The 16577-nt window shown below is 39.3% G+C and overlaps 2 protein-coding genes across 6 annotated transcripts in view; one reads left to right on the top strand and one right to left on the bottom strand.

The window, feature by feature from the left end:
• Positions 1-176: 176 nt before the first annotated feature.
• Positions 177-2344, bottom strand: LOC108045092 (ferrochelatase, mitochondrial). The gene is made up of 5 exons (XM_017124282.1): positions 2256-2344; positions 1816-2194; positions 1117-1218; positions 737-1058; positions 177-675 (listed from the first exon to the last, which is right to left on the bottom strand). Exons 1-5 carry the CDS (start codon positions 2290-2292, stop codon positions 361-363), a joined length of 1155 nt encoding a protein of 384 aa, XP_016979771.1. The 5' UTR covers positions 2293-2344; the 3' UTR covers positions 177-360.
• Positions 2345-2798: 454 nt separating this feature from the next.
• Positions 2799-16577, top strand: part of LOC108045110 (rho GTPase-activating protein 100F) — a 40516-nt gene continuing 26737 nt past the window's right edge. For all 5 annotated transcript variants that reach the window (XM_017124316.2, XM_017124320.2, XM_017124315.2 and 2 more), the window contains exons 1-2: positions 2799-4020; positions 8959-9280. In XM_017124316.2, coding sequence (XP_016979805.2) covers positions 9194-9280 — 87 coding nt within the window. In that variant the 5' untranslated portion in view covers positions 2799-4020; positions 8959-9193. The remainder of the gene's footprint in view (positions 4021-8958; positions 9281-16577) is intronic.

Raw genomic sequence — 16577 nt, 5'->3', positions numbered from 1 at the left:
ATACCCTCTGCAAGGGTATAATGACTTTCCATTTTTTTTTAACATTTTCATGCGACCTAGGGAAAAAGAATAATGTCATCAACAAGCTATACAAATTTAACAATAATATCATATTCTGACCTATGGAGTTCTTAGATGATTTTCCGTTTAAACTAAACTAAAGCTGCAACAACAACTGTTATTTCAACTGTTTAGCAGTGTCTTTAATTTGCTTTATTGCCAGCGAATAGTAATGAAAGCCAGTGTTTGAAATCCAATCCCCCATAAACCCAGATGAATGCATAAATGTTGGCTCCCAGCTGGAGCACTTGGAATGCCCGTCATGCAGTGCATCCTGATCTCGCGAAGTGCCTCGGTTTCCTAGTTTGTACACAGCTGGCGGTACCAGCTCTTACTTTCCCTGCACTTTGGATTGGTGCACATGGGGCAACGCATCAGGAACTTGGGGTTGACTGATTGCTGGGACTTTAGGTGATCCGCAACAATGTTGCTCAGGGCATCAATGAACAGCGGGTGGTCGTTGGGGGCGGCCGCCCGGCGGATCTCCTCCACGCCCACCTCTTTCGCCAACTCGTCGCAGTACTCGATATCCAGCTCGTGTAGCGTCTCGATATGCTCGTTAACAAAGGCGATGGGCACCAGGATGAAGTTCTTCAGGCCTTGTTTAACATAGCCCTGCGAAGATTGATTCAAATTATAGCTTGATCCAAACCGAATTTCGGAAATGCAACCCTACTTTAATGGCATCGTCGGTGGCTGGTGCCAGCCAAGGCAGCGGGCCCACTTTCGATTGCCAGGCCAGACTGTAGGGATTTGTCTGACCCAGTTCCTGCATCACCATGTGCACACTGGCTCCAATTTCCGAAGGATATGCGTCGCCACGGCTCACGGCCTTCAGTGGAAGGGAATGGGCAGTGAAGAGGATAACCACATCGTTACGCTTTGTCTCCACAAACTTGGCCAGTTCATCGCGAATTCGCTGAGCGAAGGTCTTGATCAGGAGTGGATGGGTGCCCCACCGGTCGATGATGCTCCACTTGATGTCCGAGGGCAGGTTACTGTAGGCAGAAGCTCGCTATTACCAGTAGATTATTTCAAAAGGGATTTGTTACTCACTTGCTGCGGTAGTGAGTGAAGATGGAGTTAAAACTGGATCCCGAGGTGGCGCAACTGTACTGTGGATACTGCGAGAAAAGCACGATGCGGTCTGGCTTGTCGCTGCAATTGGTATGGTGGTTGTCAAGAGTTTAAATTAAAAAAACCATAATAAAAGAGTTACAAAATTAAAGAATTCAATGAAATTTTGGGGTGGTTGAATTTTAAAATAGCAACTTGTGTTCGATTGAATAAACCTCATATTTGCACTATAAAAAATGAAACTATCTAATGATATTACTATAAAAACAGTTGTGCATAGAAGGTATTTTAAACTCACTAGAAGTCGCGCAATACGAAAACTAGTATATCCAAAACATGCTTAATCGCCTAAAGAACTTTTTATATAAACTAAATATTCGATTTGATAGAAAATAATAATAACAATAACCTTGCTTTAGAGGAGCAAAAGTTAATTAACTCTAAAGCAGGGTTATTATTATCAATAATTTAATTCGAATATAATGTAATCTATAATAATCTATATATCACTCTGGTAGTTATGGATTGGTAACTAACTTGTACTTTTTTATACAAGACAAGATATCTCCGCTGACTGCTATCCTATCATTAAGCTATCCCTATTTGGATCATATTAATACAAATCTATTTCAAGACCTTTGCTATGTTTACATCATCAAAAGAGGGCTCCAGACTCACTTTTCGATCTCGGCTAGCGTGTTTTCAGTGAGCGGATTGACGTAGCGGAAGCCCACGTAGTGCTTGTGCGGCCCCGTCTCCGGAGAGATCCTGTCCAGCTTCTCACACATGAGCTGGCCCTGGAGCTCGGTCCACTTGAGGATGGGGGATCCGCCGCCGATCTCCTTGTACTTCTTTTGCACCTCGGGCGTCCTGCGCTGAGCGATCCACGGACCCAGACGACTCTGCACTGGCAGCTGGATCATGTCCCGATCAGTCATGATGCGGAGGAGGTAGTCGTGCACCTGGTCCGTATGAGTAGGACCACCCATGTTGAGCATTAAAATAGCAGTCTTAGGTTTCTGGCCGCTCAGGTGGCGTACACAGGTCGCCATGTTCCCTGTTGAATGGGAAATAAGACAGTTATCTGGGACAATTAAAATCCACTCATCAGAACTCACCGGCCAGTCTGCACAGTTTTGTGTTATGCAAAAACATTGTGTTTTAAGTTTTAAGTTGACCCAAATATTGCACTCGCACATTCAGTACTTATTATGATAATACGATACTTATTGCTATCGATAATAGACATGCCAACTGGTTTTCTTATAGGCGGGTAATTCAAAAAACGGAAGACCCGTACCATAATACATACAAGAATTTGTTTTGTGTTAAATTTAAGAAATATTTATTAGTTTTCAATTTTGTAGAAAAAAAAGAAACCGTTTACGAAACAAAATTTTAAAATACATTAATTTAGTTTGTGCCGAAAAAGCCCATCTGGAGGAATGTAAAAGGCAAACCCAGCATTTTTGTAGTTTAGAGTGTTACAAAATTCACCCGTTAAGAATCTTTTAAACATTTAAATCCAAATTCAGTATATACTGTCTTAAAGCCACGTAACGGGATGTTTTCGGCGCTTGCGCTCTGCTTTCCCCTCTCTCCAAACTCCACCTAATCATCCTCTATGTGCAATGGTGAAAGCTGACAGTCGTGCAATCTCGCTCTTGCACGCTGCATTTAGCTCTCGTCGCTTTCTGCTAGTGTTTTATTTCCTCCGATCAGCGAACATTTGGCAGTTATTCTAGTAAATACAGTGCTAAAACATAAAAACCTTCGTGTTTTAGGTGTCCAAAAGAAGAAAGCCAACGAAAAAAAAACCGAAAGTGCCAATAAACAGCAGGAAAAAGCCAGGAAAAGCGCCGCAGCAAAGTGAAAAAAGTGACAAGGAGTTGCGGAGTGAGTGTGAGTGAGAGGGAGGGAGCGCCATCGCGGTGGTGGGTGCTCGTATTGGTGTTGTACGCGTATCGGTGTTATCGCCTTCAGCAATGAGTTGCTCCAAATTCGCGGCGCATGCGCTGTATAAATTGCGCTCTCCCGCTCTGTCTCTTTAAAAACGGAACAGGATATTTTATTATACTGAAATTCGTACGCAGGAAATTCGCATAGTTGTGAAAGCTTCGCGCTGCCACACGGACGCATTCCGCAGCTGGCTCCCCCGCACACCCACACACACCCGCCCGCCGCGCACTTACACTCACGCGCTCCTACACACACACTCGCGCAGAAATCAATTAAACGGCAAAAAAGATAAGTTGTAGTTTTTCCGGGAACACATCAAACATGCTGAAATTAACTCACAAGTTACGCAAAAAATGCCGCAGCAAAAAAACAGCAGAAAAAGCGGTGAAAGCGGAGAATCTTTGAAACGAAAGGCAACGAAAGGATTATGAATAAAGTAGCAAGAAGAGGATGCAGGAATATACTGCCACTTCGAATTTCAATCCAATGACCACCGAATCGGCGATTTGTCTCAAACAACAAAAACACCCACGTAGCTATTTGCAATTTGCATTTTTGCAATTCCACTGCCCCGGAAGTAAAAGCAGCTTCAGCGGAAATTAAAACAAATCGAAGCTGAAATAAAAGGCAGAGCAATCGAGAGACAGTGAGAGAGAGTTATTTAAGGAGAGACCAGAGAGAACGGGAGAGAGCAAGTGCATCCTCTTTACAACACGGCACACATTTACGACCGGTGACTGCAACTGGCCCACTCCCCCTCCTCCTCATTCGCCGCCCCCTGCTCCTCACCCTCTTCGTCCTCGTGGTTGTCCTTTGCAATTTGTGATCTCATGTTCTCATAACTTGGGCAGCAGCCGTTGGCACGGATTAGAAGGAAAACGTCAAGCGTCAGGCGTCAGGAGGCATCATAGTTCCAAAGTGCAGGTGAGAAAAACCAGGGAAAACTATTCATTGAGTGTGCCGTGTTCATCGAAATGACAGCCGACGATAAAGAGGACAGTTTTCAGTTAATTGACTGGCTAATTGAACAGCGGCCAGCCGATCGATAGAAATGTCCTTGTCGCTGTCAACTCCAGTCTAATGGGGAATGTGGCACAAAATGTTTTGCCATTAAAAAATATGGGTTAAGGTTCAAAACTATTGAGTTTAAAAAATTTGGTTCATTAGGTATCAAGAGTGTTTTAAGTTAAATTTTAAGTTTGCTTAACTGAAAAAAGAAACAGTCTTTTATTAAAAAACAAAAGTCTTAAAATACCAAATATTTTACCTCAAAATAAGTTTATTTCTTAAATTTTGTTTTTAATCAAGAATGGTATTCCAGCCCTCTAATCAAAAAATGCAATTCATCAAAAAAATATAAAAACACAACAAATTTAATATCTTGCGGTTACAGCTTCGTCGAAACATCTAAGAAACCAACAAGCAGAAAACAACAAAAGTAAAGCCGAAAAGGGGGAGAAGTCCAGAAAGCAAAACATTAACCGCGACATAAACAATCATAAATGTTTTTCCTTCGTTTTTTATTTCACTCAAAGCCGCTGTTTCTTTTCCCCCGCCAAACCGCCCCTGGAGTCTACCAAACTACCCTCAGAGTTAAGAGCTTTGCTCCAATTTTGCAAGCAAACAGAGAAATATTCGTGTGGAGTCCCAAAACATAAAAATATTACGAAAAATAAAAGCAAACTCAGACAAACTCAAACAAAACCATAAAAACTATCATTATTTTATGCAGAATTGTAAAAATGTCCGTTGCACACAAAAGATAGCTGGTGGAAGCTTTACGTTGGCCATAAATGTGATTTTCAATAGAAACCATTTAAGCTGCCATTCGGGACTTTATTTATCGTTTATTGCATTTTTAAAAAACATTGAGTGCGGAAAAAAATTATAGTATATAGCATTTATAATGGTTTCTGTTCTATATTGACAACTTAGAATATTTGGCTCACGATTAAAAATGTTGCCTCAATTCAGGTAATGCAAATGGTATTTTAAACAGTTTTAGCCGAGTTTTTCAAATAATAAAATATTTGATTTATTTCTTTAATTTTTTTTTTTTTGACCCGCCTATATGGTAGGTATCTAAGCTTTAATGCAATGTGTGCAGTGGTTGCTTCATCCGCAACATCCCATGCTGTGCAACCATAATTCCATCCTTTTGAATCTGCACTCACTAATTAGATAAAACCCTGGGTTTTCCCACAGCTTTGCCAGTTTCTATGGTTTCGAGCATATTTTTTTGGCATTTCAACGGGGTTTTTGTCTAGCGTCCAAGTGAGTTGCAAGTTTAAAGTTTCTAGCTGCTAGTTTCGTGTTGCATGTGGCATGTTGCACAGTTGCCTGGTGACAAAGCAGCACCACCTCTTGGATGGAAAATGGCAATAGTAGCACTATGGGGCGACTGCACTGAAAATAAAGTTTTCTTAATATGAAAATAAATATTTTCTGTAAAGGTATTAAATCAGACTTCGTGTTCTTGTTTATGTAAACGGTGTTCAAATAAAACGATACACAATTTATAAATATAAAGGAACTAGTCAAGCTAAATTAAAAAAATTTTCCTGGATGGAGAAAACGTTTTTCAGCCCAGTGTGTGTGCAGTCGCATGAACGTACGGCAGAAGTCCAGAGGGTGTGATAGGTGAGGATGAGGGTGCGACAGTCGTTGGTGGTGGGTCTCTGTTTTGGTGGATATTCCTTTAGACTGGTGCTACATGCATTTACTTGTGTTGGCGAATGAAAGGGGGAAAGGAGGGAGTGGTGGATAAACTTGAACGCAGCTATTGGAATACCAAATTATGCGCTGGGATTAGGATTAAAAAAACGCAATCGACGACTGTCATGCCATTTAAAGTGGATTGATATCCCCATTGTTGCATTGCCCAAATGGCGAGCAGTATGCACTAGGAAAAGAAAAGCACATCAATTAACAAACGAAATTCTATATTGATTTGTTTAAATAACATCAAATCTCGTAATAATGTTACTTTTTACTTATTTACTATTTACTACGTTATTGGCCGTTGACTGAGTTCTCAAGAAATAAGGGTAGACCTCTTCGCTGAGCGGTGCCGATTCTGTAATGCTTTTCATGCTTACTGCAAATAGTCTCTGTTTTTTATTATTAAATAAATGATTTGCCATTTTTGCAGCTTGAATGGCGGGAAGGAAATCTTTGTCACTCATTTATGCACATAGCACAAAGCGGGCTGAATTTATGATGTCATTATAATACATATTATGCGTACCTAGACAACAATCCAGAGGACTGGCGGCTGGCAATGGTTTTGCTGCTGCTAGTGAACACCCTGCCAGCATTTCTTCTGGCTGATTGCTGTACTCTGTCGCTGCTGCAGTTGTGACACAAAGTATCTTGTATCTGCATGTTCCAGGTCCTCCTGCTTTTCAAAATCCCTCACACGACTGATGCAGTGCACCCGCTGCGAATGAATTATGAATAGAAATTTTTCTGTTGCACACAAGAACTCTCAGCAGGGATGCCAGTTTGGTTTTTTTTAACCAGTTCGATGTATTTCGCGGTCCGCAATTGAATCTTGTCATTGTGATGGCAATAACGAGTTCCTTTATTTACTTAAAAGCAGGTTTGATTACATTTGAAAATAAGAAGTTAAAAAGTCGATTATCAATAGCTTACTATAGTTGTTATTTAAATGTATATTTGTAAGTACTTTTTCAGAAATATCCCATTCTGATAAACTTTTCCTGATGTTGTCTAATTTTATATCGATCAGTTGGATAAGACAACTTCACTCCTTTTAAGCAGTTGAAATCCTAGTATTAGGACAATATTGTTCAGTACCGAAATAAACTTATTAATAAGTGATCACATTTGGGTCAAATACTTGTATCCCTTCACTTCTTTACAATGCATTTTTTTCTAAGATTGTAAAAGTTAGATTATTTTTTTTTAAATAAGGATTCTGGCATCACTGAAACAAACATAGAAGATAGCTAGGAAATCAGTTGCTAGTAATGCAGCTGGACCCTCACATATCTATAAGAACATGGTTCCATTTTATTCTTTGTACATTTGAATGCCCTATGCATGATTGTTCCATTTTCCATTGCAATTACTGAGGGATGCAAGGGGAGTTCGGTACAAGGAAACTCCGCAAAGGACAGTCACAATTGTTTTATGGCAACAAAATCTCAGTTGGAGTTGTGGGCAAAGTGCCAACCAAGGCGCCACTACGTGCCTCTAATGGCGATGACAATGATCAACCCGACGATAATGACGAACAGTTTTTGTTGAGGGTGTTCGGAGAGATGTCCATGTGCTGGCCACTCTCCTTAAACCTTTGTGTCTTGATTTTTAATTTTTATAACTTACATACCAAATAGTATGTGGGCTTAATAGTTATGCTTGTGCATCAGGGCTGCACATGGATTTGCCTTCCAGTGCTCTACTAACACTCCTCCTTTATCATTTATTTATTATTGATTTACAGAAACAAGGAAAGCCACTTTAAATACTTTTTTTGTATACTAAATAGGAATAAGTTTAAAAGTGTAAACATGTTTTTATAAATATTATTTAATACATATCGGTTCAAAGTATTTATCAACGCCTTGCGCGACTCTGAAGAAATAATTTTCTTTACAAGAACTTAGCAAAGAGCAAGTTCAGCTTACTTACGAAAACCAGGCCAACACAATTGGCCTTTAAACCAGTCAGGCTGGCTGCCAATCCTCTTTATTACCATAAAAGTACAGCTTTTGCGAGTGTTTGCATGTTTGGTCAAGCTGCCAAGGGGAAAAAGAGTTAGTAGTGTCCCACATCTGCTGAGAAATCCTTAATATGCGAAATGTGTCCTTGGTTAAATGATAGTCACATTTTAAACATTAAAATTTTTACAAAAAATGGCCGAATCTTGGTGATATTTTAATTAATAAAGAAGATTTCAGTGTGCGAGCATTTAAAAATAATAAATAATAATATATGCACATTACAATTAATTCCTAATGTTTTATAAACAAAAACTGAAGAAGATGTAACAAAATAACTTATATAAATGGTTTATAATTAGCTAATTTATAATTTTGTTTAATATTAATTGTTAGAATTGTTTTTTTAAACATTAATAAGATTGAAAAACAGGTGACAAAAACCTTTGTCCTGTTTAAAATAAAAATCTTATAGCGACAACTGCTAGAAATTGTAGCATACTTTCTAGGTGCCTTTGCTCTCCATAATTTTTAATTTCTTTCTGTATTCCCATCTCTACCTATATCTGTGCTTAGCGAACAACATATTATTTGCCAATGGTCAGAGGACGAAAGCCAAGGAAAAGGGCAAACATTGAATTATCAGCGCTATAAAATCAGAGGCAGACAGTTACTCGATATATGCATAATACAGAAGTGCTCTCTGTGTGAGTGTGAGAAGGGGGAGAAGTCGGGTGGTAGGGGTAAAACTGTCCAAGTGCTTGAATGCCTTGTCAAGCAAATGCATATGACACATGTCAGGCTCCAGGCCCTCGAAGTGTAAAGCTTCATTAAGTTACACACGAACAGATACACTCTCAAACACACAACCAAGCACAGTGCACTGTTAATGTTAATGTTAAAAACACTATAACAAATATATTTAAACCCCTAGGAGATGAATTTTAATTTGATTTCTCAGTAATACAGTAGGTATAAATCTATAATTATATTAAATGCAAAACAAATGCACATATATACATTTGTAATAGTTTATTTATGGATTTTATGCGTCCCACTGTGCCTTGTCGTGTCGGGCGAGTATGTGTGCCAGCTTGTTGACAATCTTGTGACAGTAAATACTTGCTTATGGCCGTGCGCTCATTTTATAACTCATTACTGTCTCTACATTTTGCAGGAACTAACAACTCACAACGAATAAACCGAACTTGCATTTTTATATCGCATTTTTGTAAGGAACCAACAAACGTGTTCAGCATTGACCAAATGCCATTGCCACCAACTTTAGTTGGACGAGCAAACAAATACGGCAATTAACAGAAGTTGCCTTCGAACGAAACCCCACCCAAGGCGAGAGGAAAAGACAGGACAGGAACGACGGGAGATATTCCCAATCGGATCCCCACTAATAAATGCAGTGGAAGAAGAAGTTTACTCGATTGAAAGCAGCTACTGGAAATTCGCGTGTGCGAAGAATGCTTTGTTGTGGACGTAGAAAGGTAAGTGATTGATTAGAAACGATTTTGGGCGGGAGTTAGCAAGTGATAGCCTCTACAATTAAATAAATTCCATTAATAAAAGACTTTCTCTTAAGGATATAGTTAACCAAAATTTAAATGGGCGTGGATTTAAACTACAAATACTTATGGCCTTGCTGATTTGCTTGCATTCACAATCTCTCAGGATTGACTTTTCATCACTCAAGTATAATTTTATTAATGTGCTTTAAACATATATAATGTCTCGCAGACAATGCCTATTTTAAGTTTTATTTATATTGAAAAGTTAGTATCTAAGCTGCTGAACGTTAGGCTAGAATTGAAAAGAGGGATCATATACTATATTCTATCGTTGTCTTTTCGGGACAAATTCGCCTTTTGAACTGCTATTAGTAGGAAAAACCAGATTAATCAGTTAGTGAATTGGGGGAACACCGCCATTCCCTCATCATTTCCGCGGCTACCATAATAAATTTACATTTTCCGCTTGAATTTCAATGAAGGCTTAATTGCAAAATCTGATTTATATGCCGCTGCCGTTGCCACAGACGAAGTGAGGACGTGCGGGTTGAATGACACTTTTTTGGGGGCGGCTCACCTTTTAGGCGGCGCTGTTTGCACACAAAGTGCGAAATATGTTGCCCCACACTTTAATGCAAGCGATACACACTCGGAGACAAATTCAATTACAAGCCACACGTGCGACGTCTATCGGACTTTAATCAAAGTTACCGCACTGTTTAATGCAATTTTTGAAATGAACTCCCGATTGAATACCGAGTAATTGGGCCGAACAAAGGGGTTTAATCTACTGGCCGACAGCACTTAATTTGATTGCGACTCGTGCTCAGTGGAATGGATAAGAGTGTTTGCTCGACTACTCCCACCTGGCCATTCCGCCACCTTAATCCTCCGTGGCTTGCCCGTTCATTAGGCACCTAACAGTGCAAGGTGGTCCAGTTCATATTGCCTGGATAAGCATGGGGAAAGAAACAGAAGATTCATTTTAGAAAATCGAGGGACTATTCCTGACTATTCTAAGTAACTTTTTCAAATTGAAAGCTATTTAGTTTACTATATTTAATAAAATAAATAAGTTCATTTTAGAAGAAGTTTAGAAAAGGCGTTTTCTTTAACGAATTTTAAATTGTAAAATCTATACTGATTTCCTTGTGTTATAAATACTATTCAGGATAAAAACAATATCATCTCAAGATATCTAACAACTTTGTAAAGGGCTGTTTCCCCTCTTTATAATTTTGAATGTTTGCCATCACTAGCCATCTTGCAGGAACTTTCCCAGCCAGGATAAACTTTATGATAAAGTCCTTGGAGATGCTGTAGCCGACGCCTTTGGACCGCAGCCACGCCCTTCACACACTCTGCCGGCTGTTTGTTTTAGTTTTAGTTGATTATTTTTCTTTTCCCGCGCTGCAAACTTTGACTTTGACTCCCTGACATTTCAAAGTTTAACAAATAAATTAATTTACCCGCTGTACCGACGCACCGAAGCTGCCATTTTAATCGCCCCGGGGGGCTGGCGAGGAATTCAACTTCCTCTGGTGGCGCCGTAAGCCTTTATCAAGCCCGGGAAAGCAGAGATTTTCCGCCAAACCTCTGAGCCCCCGGAGGCTTGAAAAGGGAATTCGGAGTGCGCCGCAGCCGGTCGCCACTCTTAAAATTGCATTTCTTTTATGGCTGCCGTTACTTTAATCAGTTTTGCGCTAGGCGCAGTAAATTGATTTGTTAAAGAATTTTTAATTGAAATAAGACGCTGCCGGGCGGAATGTCAAACTTTTTTGCCAATAGTGGCAGGCTTCCGCTATTTCTGGCACTTGAAGAGCGTCAAACAGCTGCAAAGTTGGTCAAGTGAGTCGACGCGTTGGCATTTCTATTGGCACACGAGTGTTGACTGGCAGCCAAACAGGCAACAAGGGAATTGCAGGCGTGCTGGTGGCAGAAATCAGCATATTGCATTACAAATTGGAGGACTGGCCTGGCTGAAATCGAAACCATTAAATGGGATCGTTTGCGCGCTGCAATCGAGCAGCATCCAGTTGCATCTGCAGAACTTTTTTTGGCATAATTTCAATAAATTCAGGCTGCCGGCGAGGCAGTAAATTATTTTGATTTATGCGCAACGATGAAAGAGTGATGTGAAGTGGCAGTAAATGTGCATTTGCTGTTTTTGAAATTAAATTGAAAATCTGACTAATAAACAATGATAGAGCGTTTGATTTTCCTTAATTAAATAATTTTGAATCGAAAATTTTTAGAAGTTAGCTTTGCTGCAAACATCAATAAAATTATAATACTTTTAGTATTATACACACTGCTGTTTTCAATGATTTTTTTTAGTTATCACAAACGTTGAAGTAGATTTATGAATTTTCAATTAATGTAGTACCCAATATAAAACAGGGGCGCATCCTATCCTCTTCATTATAAAGTAATTTTGTTAGTTGACAAGACTGTAATAGATTGATGCTGTACTTGCTCTAGAGCCTTTAAATGTTTGCATTATTAGTTGCCCACTCGTTGAAGTTTATGAAAATAGTTTGCGGCTGTGGCCGGCAGCCCTTAATGTATAGGGAGCTTGCTGGAGGCTTTGTGGAAAACTTTTCCAACTTGTTTGCCATACAGCAGCACGTTTAGTGCTTTGAAATGGCGCAGAATGACGGCGTCCTCTTGTCTTCTTAGCCCTGGAGTCTGTCGAGTGCCATTCACAAATAAATGGCGGGCATTTAGGCAGCCGCAGTCTGAAGTCTTTCTTCGGCTGTTTGAGTTGTCTCCCGAGTTGCCAACAACAATTGGAAGACGCAGCCAGGAAACAGGGAGCCAGGACTAGCACAGAATTTTGCCTCAATGCAGATAAGGATATTGCCTCAGCTGAAGATGCGGATGGAGATGGTGTTGCTGCTTCTATACACACACATGGTGGAAAATGTCCCATTTAAACAAAAATATTTTACCAAAAATAATTATTATTCATATTTACATAGAAGTTCCCCGCAGAGCTTACGGGAAATTAATTACAATTTTCCTTTTCCTTTGTTAAGCTTTTTTTAATATCGATAAATAGTCTGCCTAATCTTTTAAATTTTCCACAATATTTTTCTCAGTGCAGGCTTCCTCACAGATACAAGTCAGAGGTAGAAAGTTTCAACAGACAAACACTGGCTCTGCTCCCGATATTTCTTGTGATTTCTTTTGCTTTTTCCTTGCAATTCGTTCGCTCGCCAGAAAAAGCGTTTCTGCCCTGCTGCACTTCCTGAAACCTCACATCCCCTTCTATTGTTTTAGTTGCCAAATGATTTTGAAAAAGGAACAAGCTAAAACTATTAATTGGCAACGCAGGTGTAGCGGTTTTTTAATTGCTGCCAACGCAGCGCAAAAAGTTTTTCTCCCCTTGCTGCTTAATAAGCTTAATTTAGGGTGCATTGACTTGGAAAGAGCTGCGATAGGGCAACCTACTTCAGTAGCTTGGCTCCTAAAGCATCATAACTCACTGTTCACCTATTAATTCGGTTGTCTGTCTTCCAGAGTGCCAGATCAATCAACTTTTGACAACTTAATTACTAATTCTCGGTTAGTTTTAACACTTTTAAATCTGCTTAAATTTGGTAAAGTTATGGACTCTGGAAGTCAAACTTTAAAAAATAATCAATGTGAAAATGAAAATGCAGATTTTTAGAAAAACGAACCACAAGTCTTTAGAGGTATGCCACTTTGGAATCGGATAAAGTTGTAGACTCTCGAAGATCAATTTTGGGTCAACGTTAAACAAGTCATCGGAAAATTAGAAATAACTAACATGAAAATGGGTCAAAAATTTGATCAACGTTAAATTAAAAATTTTGAATGCAGATTTTTAGAGAATCGAACCACAAGTCTTTAGAGGTACGCCACTTTGGAATCGGATAAAGTTTGGTAAAGTTATAGACTCTGGAAGACCAATTTTGGGTCAACGTTAAACAAGTCATCGGAAAGTTAGAAATAACTGACATGAAAAGGGTCAAAAATTCGATCAACGTTAAATTAAAAATTTTGAATGCAGATTTTTAGAGAATCGCACCACAAGTCTTTAGAGGTAAGCAACTTTGGAATCGGATAAAGTTTGGTAAAGTTATAGACTCTGGAAGACCAATTTTGGGTCTACGTTAAACAAGTCAGCGGAAAATTAGAAATAATTAACATGAAAATGGGTCAAAAATTTGATTAACGTTAAATTAAAAATTTTGAATGCGGATTTTTAGAGAATCGAACCACAAGTCTTTGGAGGTATGCCACTTTGGAATCGGATAAAGTTTGGTAATGTTGTAGACTCTCGAAGACCAATTTTGGGTCAACGTTAAAGAAGTCATCGGAAAATTAGAAATAACTAACATGAAAATGGGTCAAATATTTGATCAATGTTAAATTGAAACTTTTGAATGCAGATTTTTAGAGAATCGAATCACAAGTCTTTAGAGGTATGCCACTTTGGAATTGGATAAATTTTGGTAAAGTTGTGGACTCTCGAAGTCCAATTTTGGGTCAACTTTAAACAAGGCATTGGAAAATTAGAAATAACTAACATGAAAAGGGTCAAAAACTCGATCAACGTTAAATTAAAAATTTTGAGTGCAGATTTTTAGAGAATCGAACCACAAGTCTTTAGAGGTATGCCACTTTGGAATCGGATAAAGTTTGGTAAAGTTGTAGACTCTCGAAGACCAATTTTGGGTCAACGTTAAAGAAGTCATCGGAAAATTAGAAATAACTAACATGCAAATGGGTCAAATATTTGATCAACGTTTAATTAAAAATTTTAAATGCAGATTTTTAGAGAATCGCACCACAAGTCTTTTAGAGGTATGCCACTTTGGAATCGGATAAAGTTTGGTAAAGTTGTAGACTCTCGAAGACCAATTTTGGGTCAACGTTAAAGAAGTCATCGGAAAATTAGAAATAACTAACATGCAAATGGGTCAAATATTTGATCAATGTTAAATTGAAACTTTTAAATGCAGATTTTTAGAGAATCGCACCACAAGTCTTTTAGAGGTATGCCACTTTGGAATCGGATAAAGTTTGGTAAAATTGTAGACTCTCGAAGACCAATTTTGGGTCTACGTTAAACAAGTCATCGGAAAATTAGAAATAACTAACATGAAAATGGGTCAAAAATTTGATCAACGTTAAATTAAAAATTTTGAATGCAGATTTTTAGAGAATCGAACCACAAGTCTTTGGAGGTATGCCACTTTGGAATCGGATAAAGTTTGGTAAAGTTGTGGACTCTCAAAGACCAATTTTGGGTCAACGTTAAACAAGTCATCGGAAAAAAGCTTTTTGTTTTTCTTCCAACATATTTTTGATTGGATGTCCTGACTCTCCTTAAATAAGTAGATCATAAATGGGATGAGTTTAAATGCTTCATACCCTGATTTAAGTACCTTTTAGGGACAACTCAACTGGAAGTTCTTAGCCACATATGCTGGTATTCGATTCCAAATAATGAATTAACTAATTGAGTAAGCAGACAATTCGAAATTCGAGATATGTCAGCAATAAAAATTCTCATCTTGGGCCAAGTTTATCTCCGCTTTCGACCTGCCGAACAATGTTGCCAACTGGCTCAAGGACGGATTTCTCGGCTCGGGTGCCGGCACTTTGCTTACCTTTATACATACGTGCCTCGAAATCCAGTTCAGAGTTCTGTTTCTCTACTTACTACCCGCTACGTGCCCTTCATTTGCGGAACTAACTGCAAATGTCTTACGCAACTACGGGCGACAGTTACCAGTAGTAAGTCGACAGTCGATATATTGAAATGATTCCGTATTCATCGAAGAGACAGTCGAGTTTGTTGCGTGCACGTAAAATATTTCCCTGTCACTGGTCCTCTTTTTTCCATCGGGAGACTGTCGAACGTGTTTATACTTTACAGCGGGCCGTGCGAAATTCCAGCATTTTGGCAGTTGACTTATGGCCAAGAACCAAGGACCCGGGGGTCTTACCTTTGCGTCGCCCTTAACTTATTTTTAATTATTTCCGTCAGCAGGGAGGGCCATTAAAATGATGAGCGGGAATTAGCCCAGCCTCATAGTAATGATAATGGGCTGCCTGTCGGCTAAGCCGAGTTGGTCTGCCTGAGCTCTGCTTGTTGCTTTCTGCTCTTGCCTTTTGTGGGCTTAGACTGGCTTTTAAATGGCAGCACTGCGTATGACACATTTTATTTTTGGACCATGAAAACCCCAGCATCTTGCAGAGTGGGTGTGGGGCCTCCGTATGCGGGGGAGTGCAATCTATGCGCGAATTGAGGCCACTCCTTTGCCAACAAACACAGATGCCAAAGCAAATGATGGGTGCACTAAAAAAAAAATTTTCAAACCAAAAAGTACATCTTTAAAAACAACAAAGCCATAATATTTTTCAATTATATTTATGATTGTTCTCATGGCAGCTATATATATTTACTCGACGTTTTCGACTTGTATATTATCTGCAATAATCAGTATTTAGTGATCAAGAATATAAATACTTTATAGGATAATTCAGCCTCCTTCACTGCGTTGGATATCCTCTTCAAGGATACAAATGGACATTTTGAAATTCTCAAATTGTTATAAAAGAGCAATTTTCTTCCAAATAGACGTGTTGAGAGCGAAATGGTGGCAGCTGCAGAAATTGCAGTGCCAAAACGAAGTTAACCCACAACCTGCAATCCTGCAGAAGGCAGCATCCACGCACACTGCTACATCATCGGATAGTGTATCTGAGCGTATCTGTGTGAGCACTAAAAGCGGTTTATGCCACTCACATGTAAACCCAGTTGCCTGCCAAGTGTTTGGCTGCGTCCAACACCCACACACGATTGTTGTGTGGATAGGTCGTGGCTTCGCGAGTTGCAAGCCAACCACCCAACACCCTACTCATCAACCCCCTTTTCCCATTGGGTTGCTTAAATTTTCTGTTTGCTCGGCTGTGGATTTTCGTTACGTTTCGGAGGAATTCCTTCTCTATATGACTTCCACTACCACTTTTTACTTTTTCGTACCTTTAACGTGTTTTGCATTAGCTTGGCACAGATCCTAGGGGGTTGTTGGGTTAAGGTTGGTGGGTGGGTCTGCGATGTTCGCTCTTTCACCCTGGCCCTCTCTATGCATTTCTCTCTGGTGTTTGGAAAAGCTTTTGTAGTAGAGAAATACGAAACGTTTTCGTTGTTGTTGATTTTGGCTCTATTTCTCTCTTTTTTTGTGTAATTCTTTGGTTTTTGCGGCTTGGCTGTGCTTCCTCAGAGTGGCCAGAGTTA

This window comes from Drosophila rhopaloa, unplaced genomic scaffold, assembly GCF_018152115.1.
Source record: "Drosophila rhopaloa isolate 14029-0021.01 unplaced genomic scaffold, ASM1815211v1 contig_167, whole genome shotgun sequence".
In the NCBI taxonomy this organism is placed as follows: domain Eukaryota; kingdom Metazoa; phylum Arthropoda; class Insecta; order Diptera; family Drosophilidae; genus Drosophila; species Drosophila rhopaloa.
Note: the sequence above shows the minus strand (reverse complement) of the source record. Positions and strands in the feature narration are given on the sequence as shown.

Coding starts and splice junctions, on each gene's coding strand:
- LOC108045092 (XM_017124282.1), bottom strand. CDS start 2,292: ATGTTTTTGCATAACACAAAACTGTGCAGACTGGCCG. Junction 2,195..2,255: donor AAAACTGTGCAGACTGGCCG/GTGAGTTCTGAT, acceptor CCCATTCAACAG/GGAACATGGCGACCTGTGTA. Junction 1,059..1,116: donor TTCACTCACTACCGCAGCAA/GTGAGTAACAAA, acceptor TTCTGCCTACAG/TAACCTGCCCTCGGACATCA.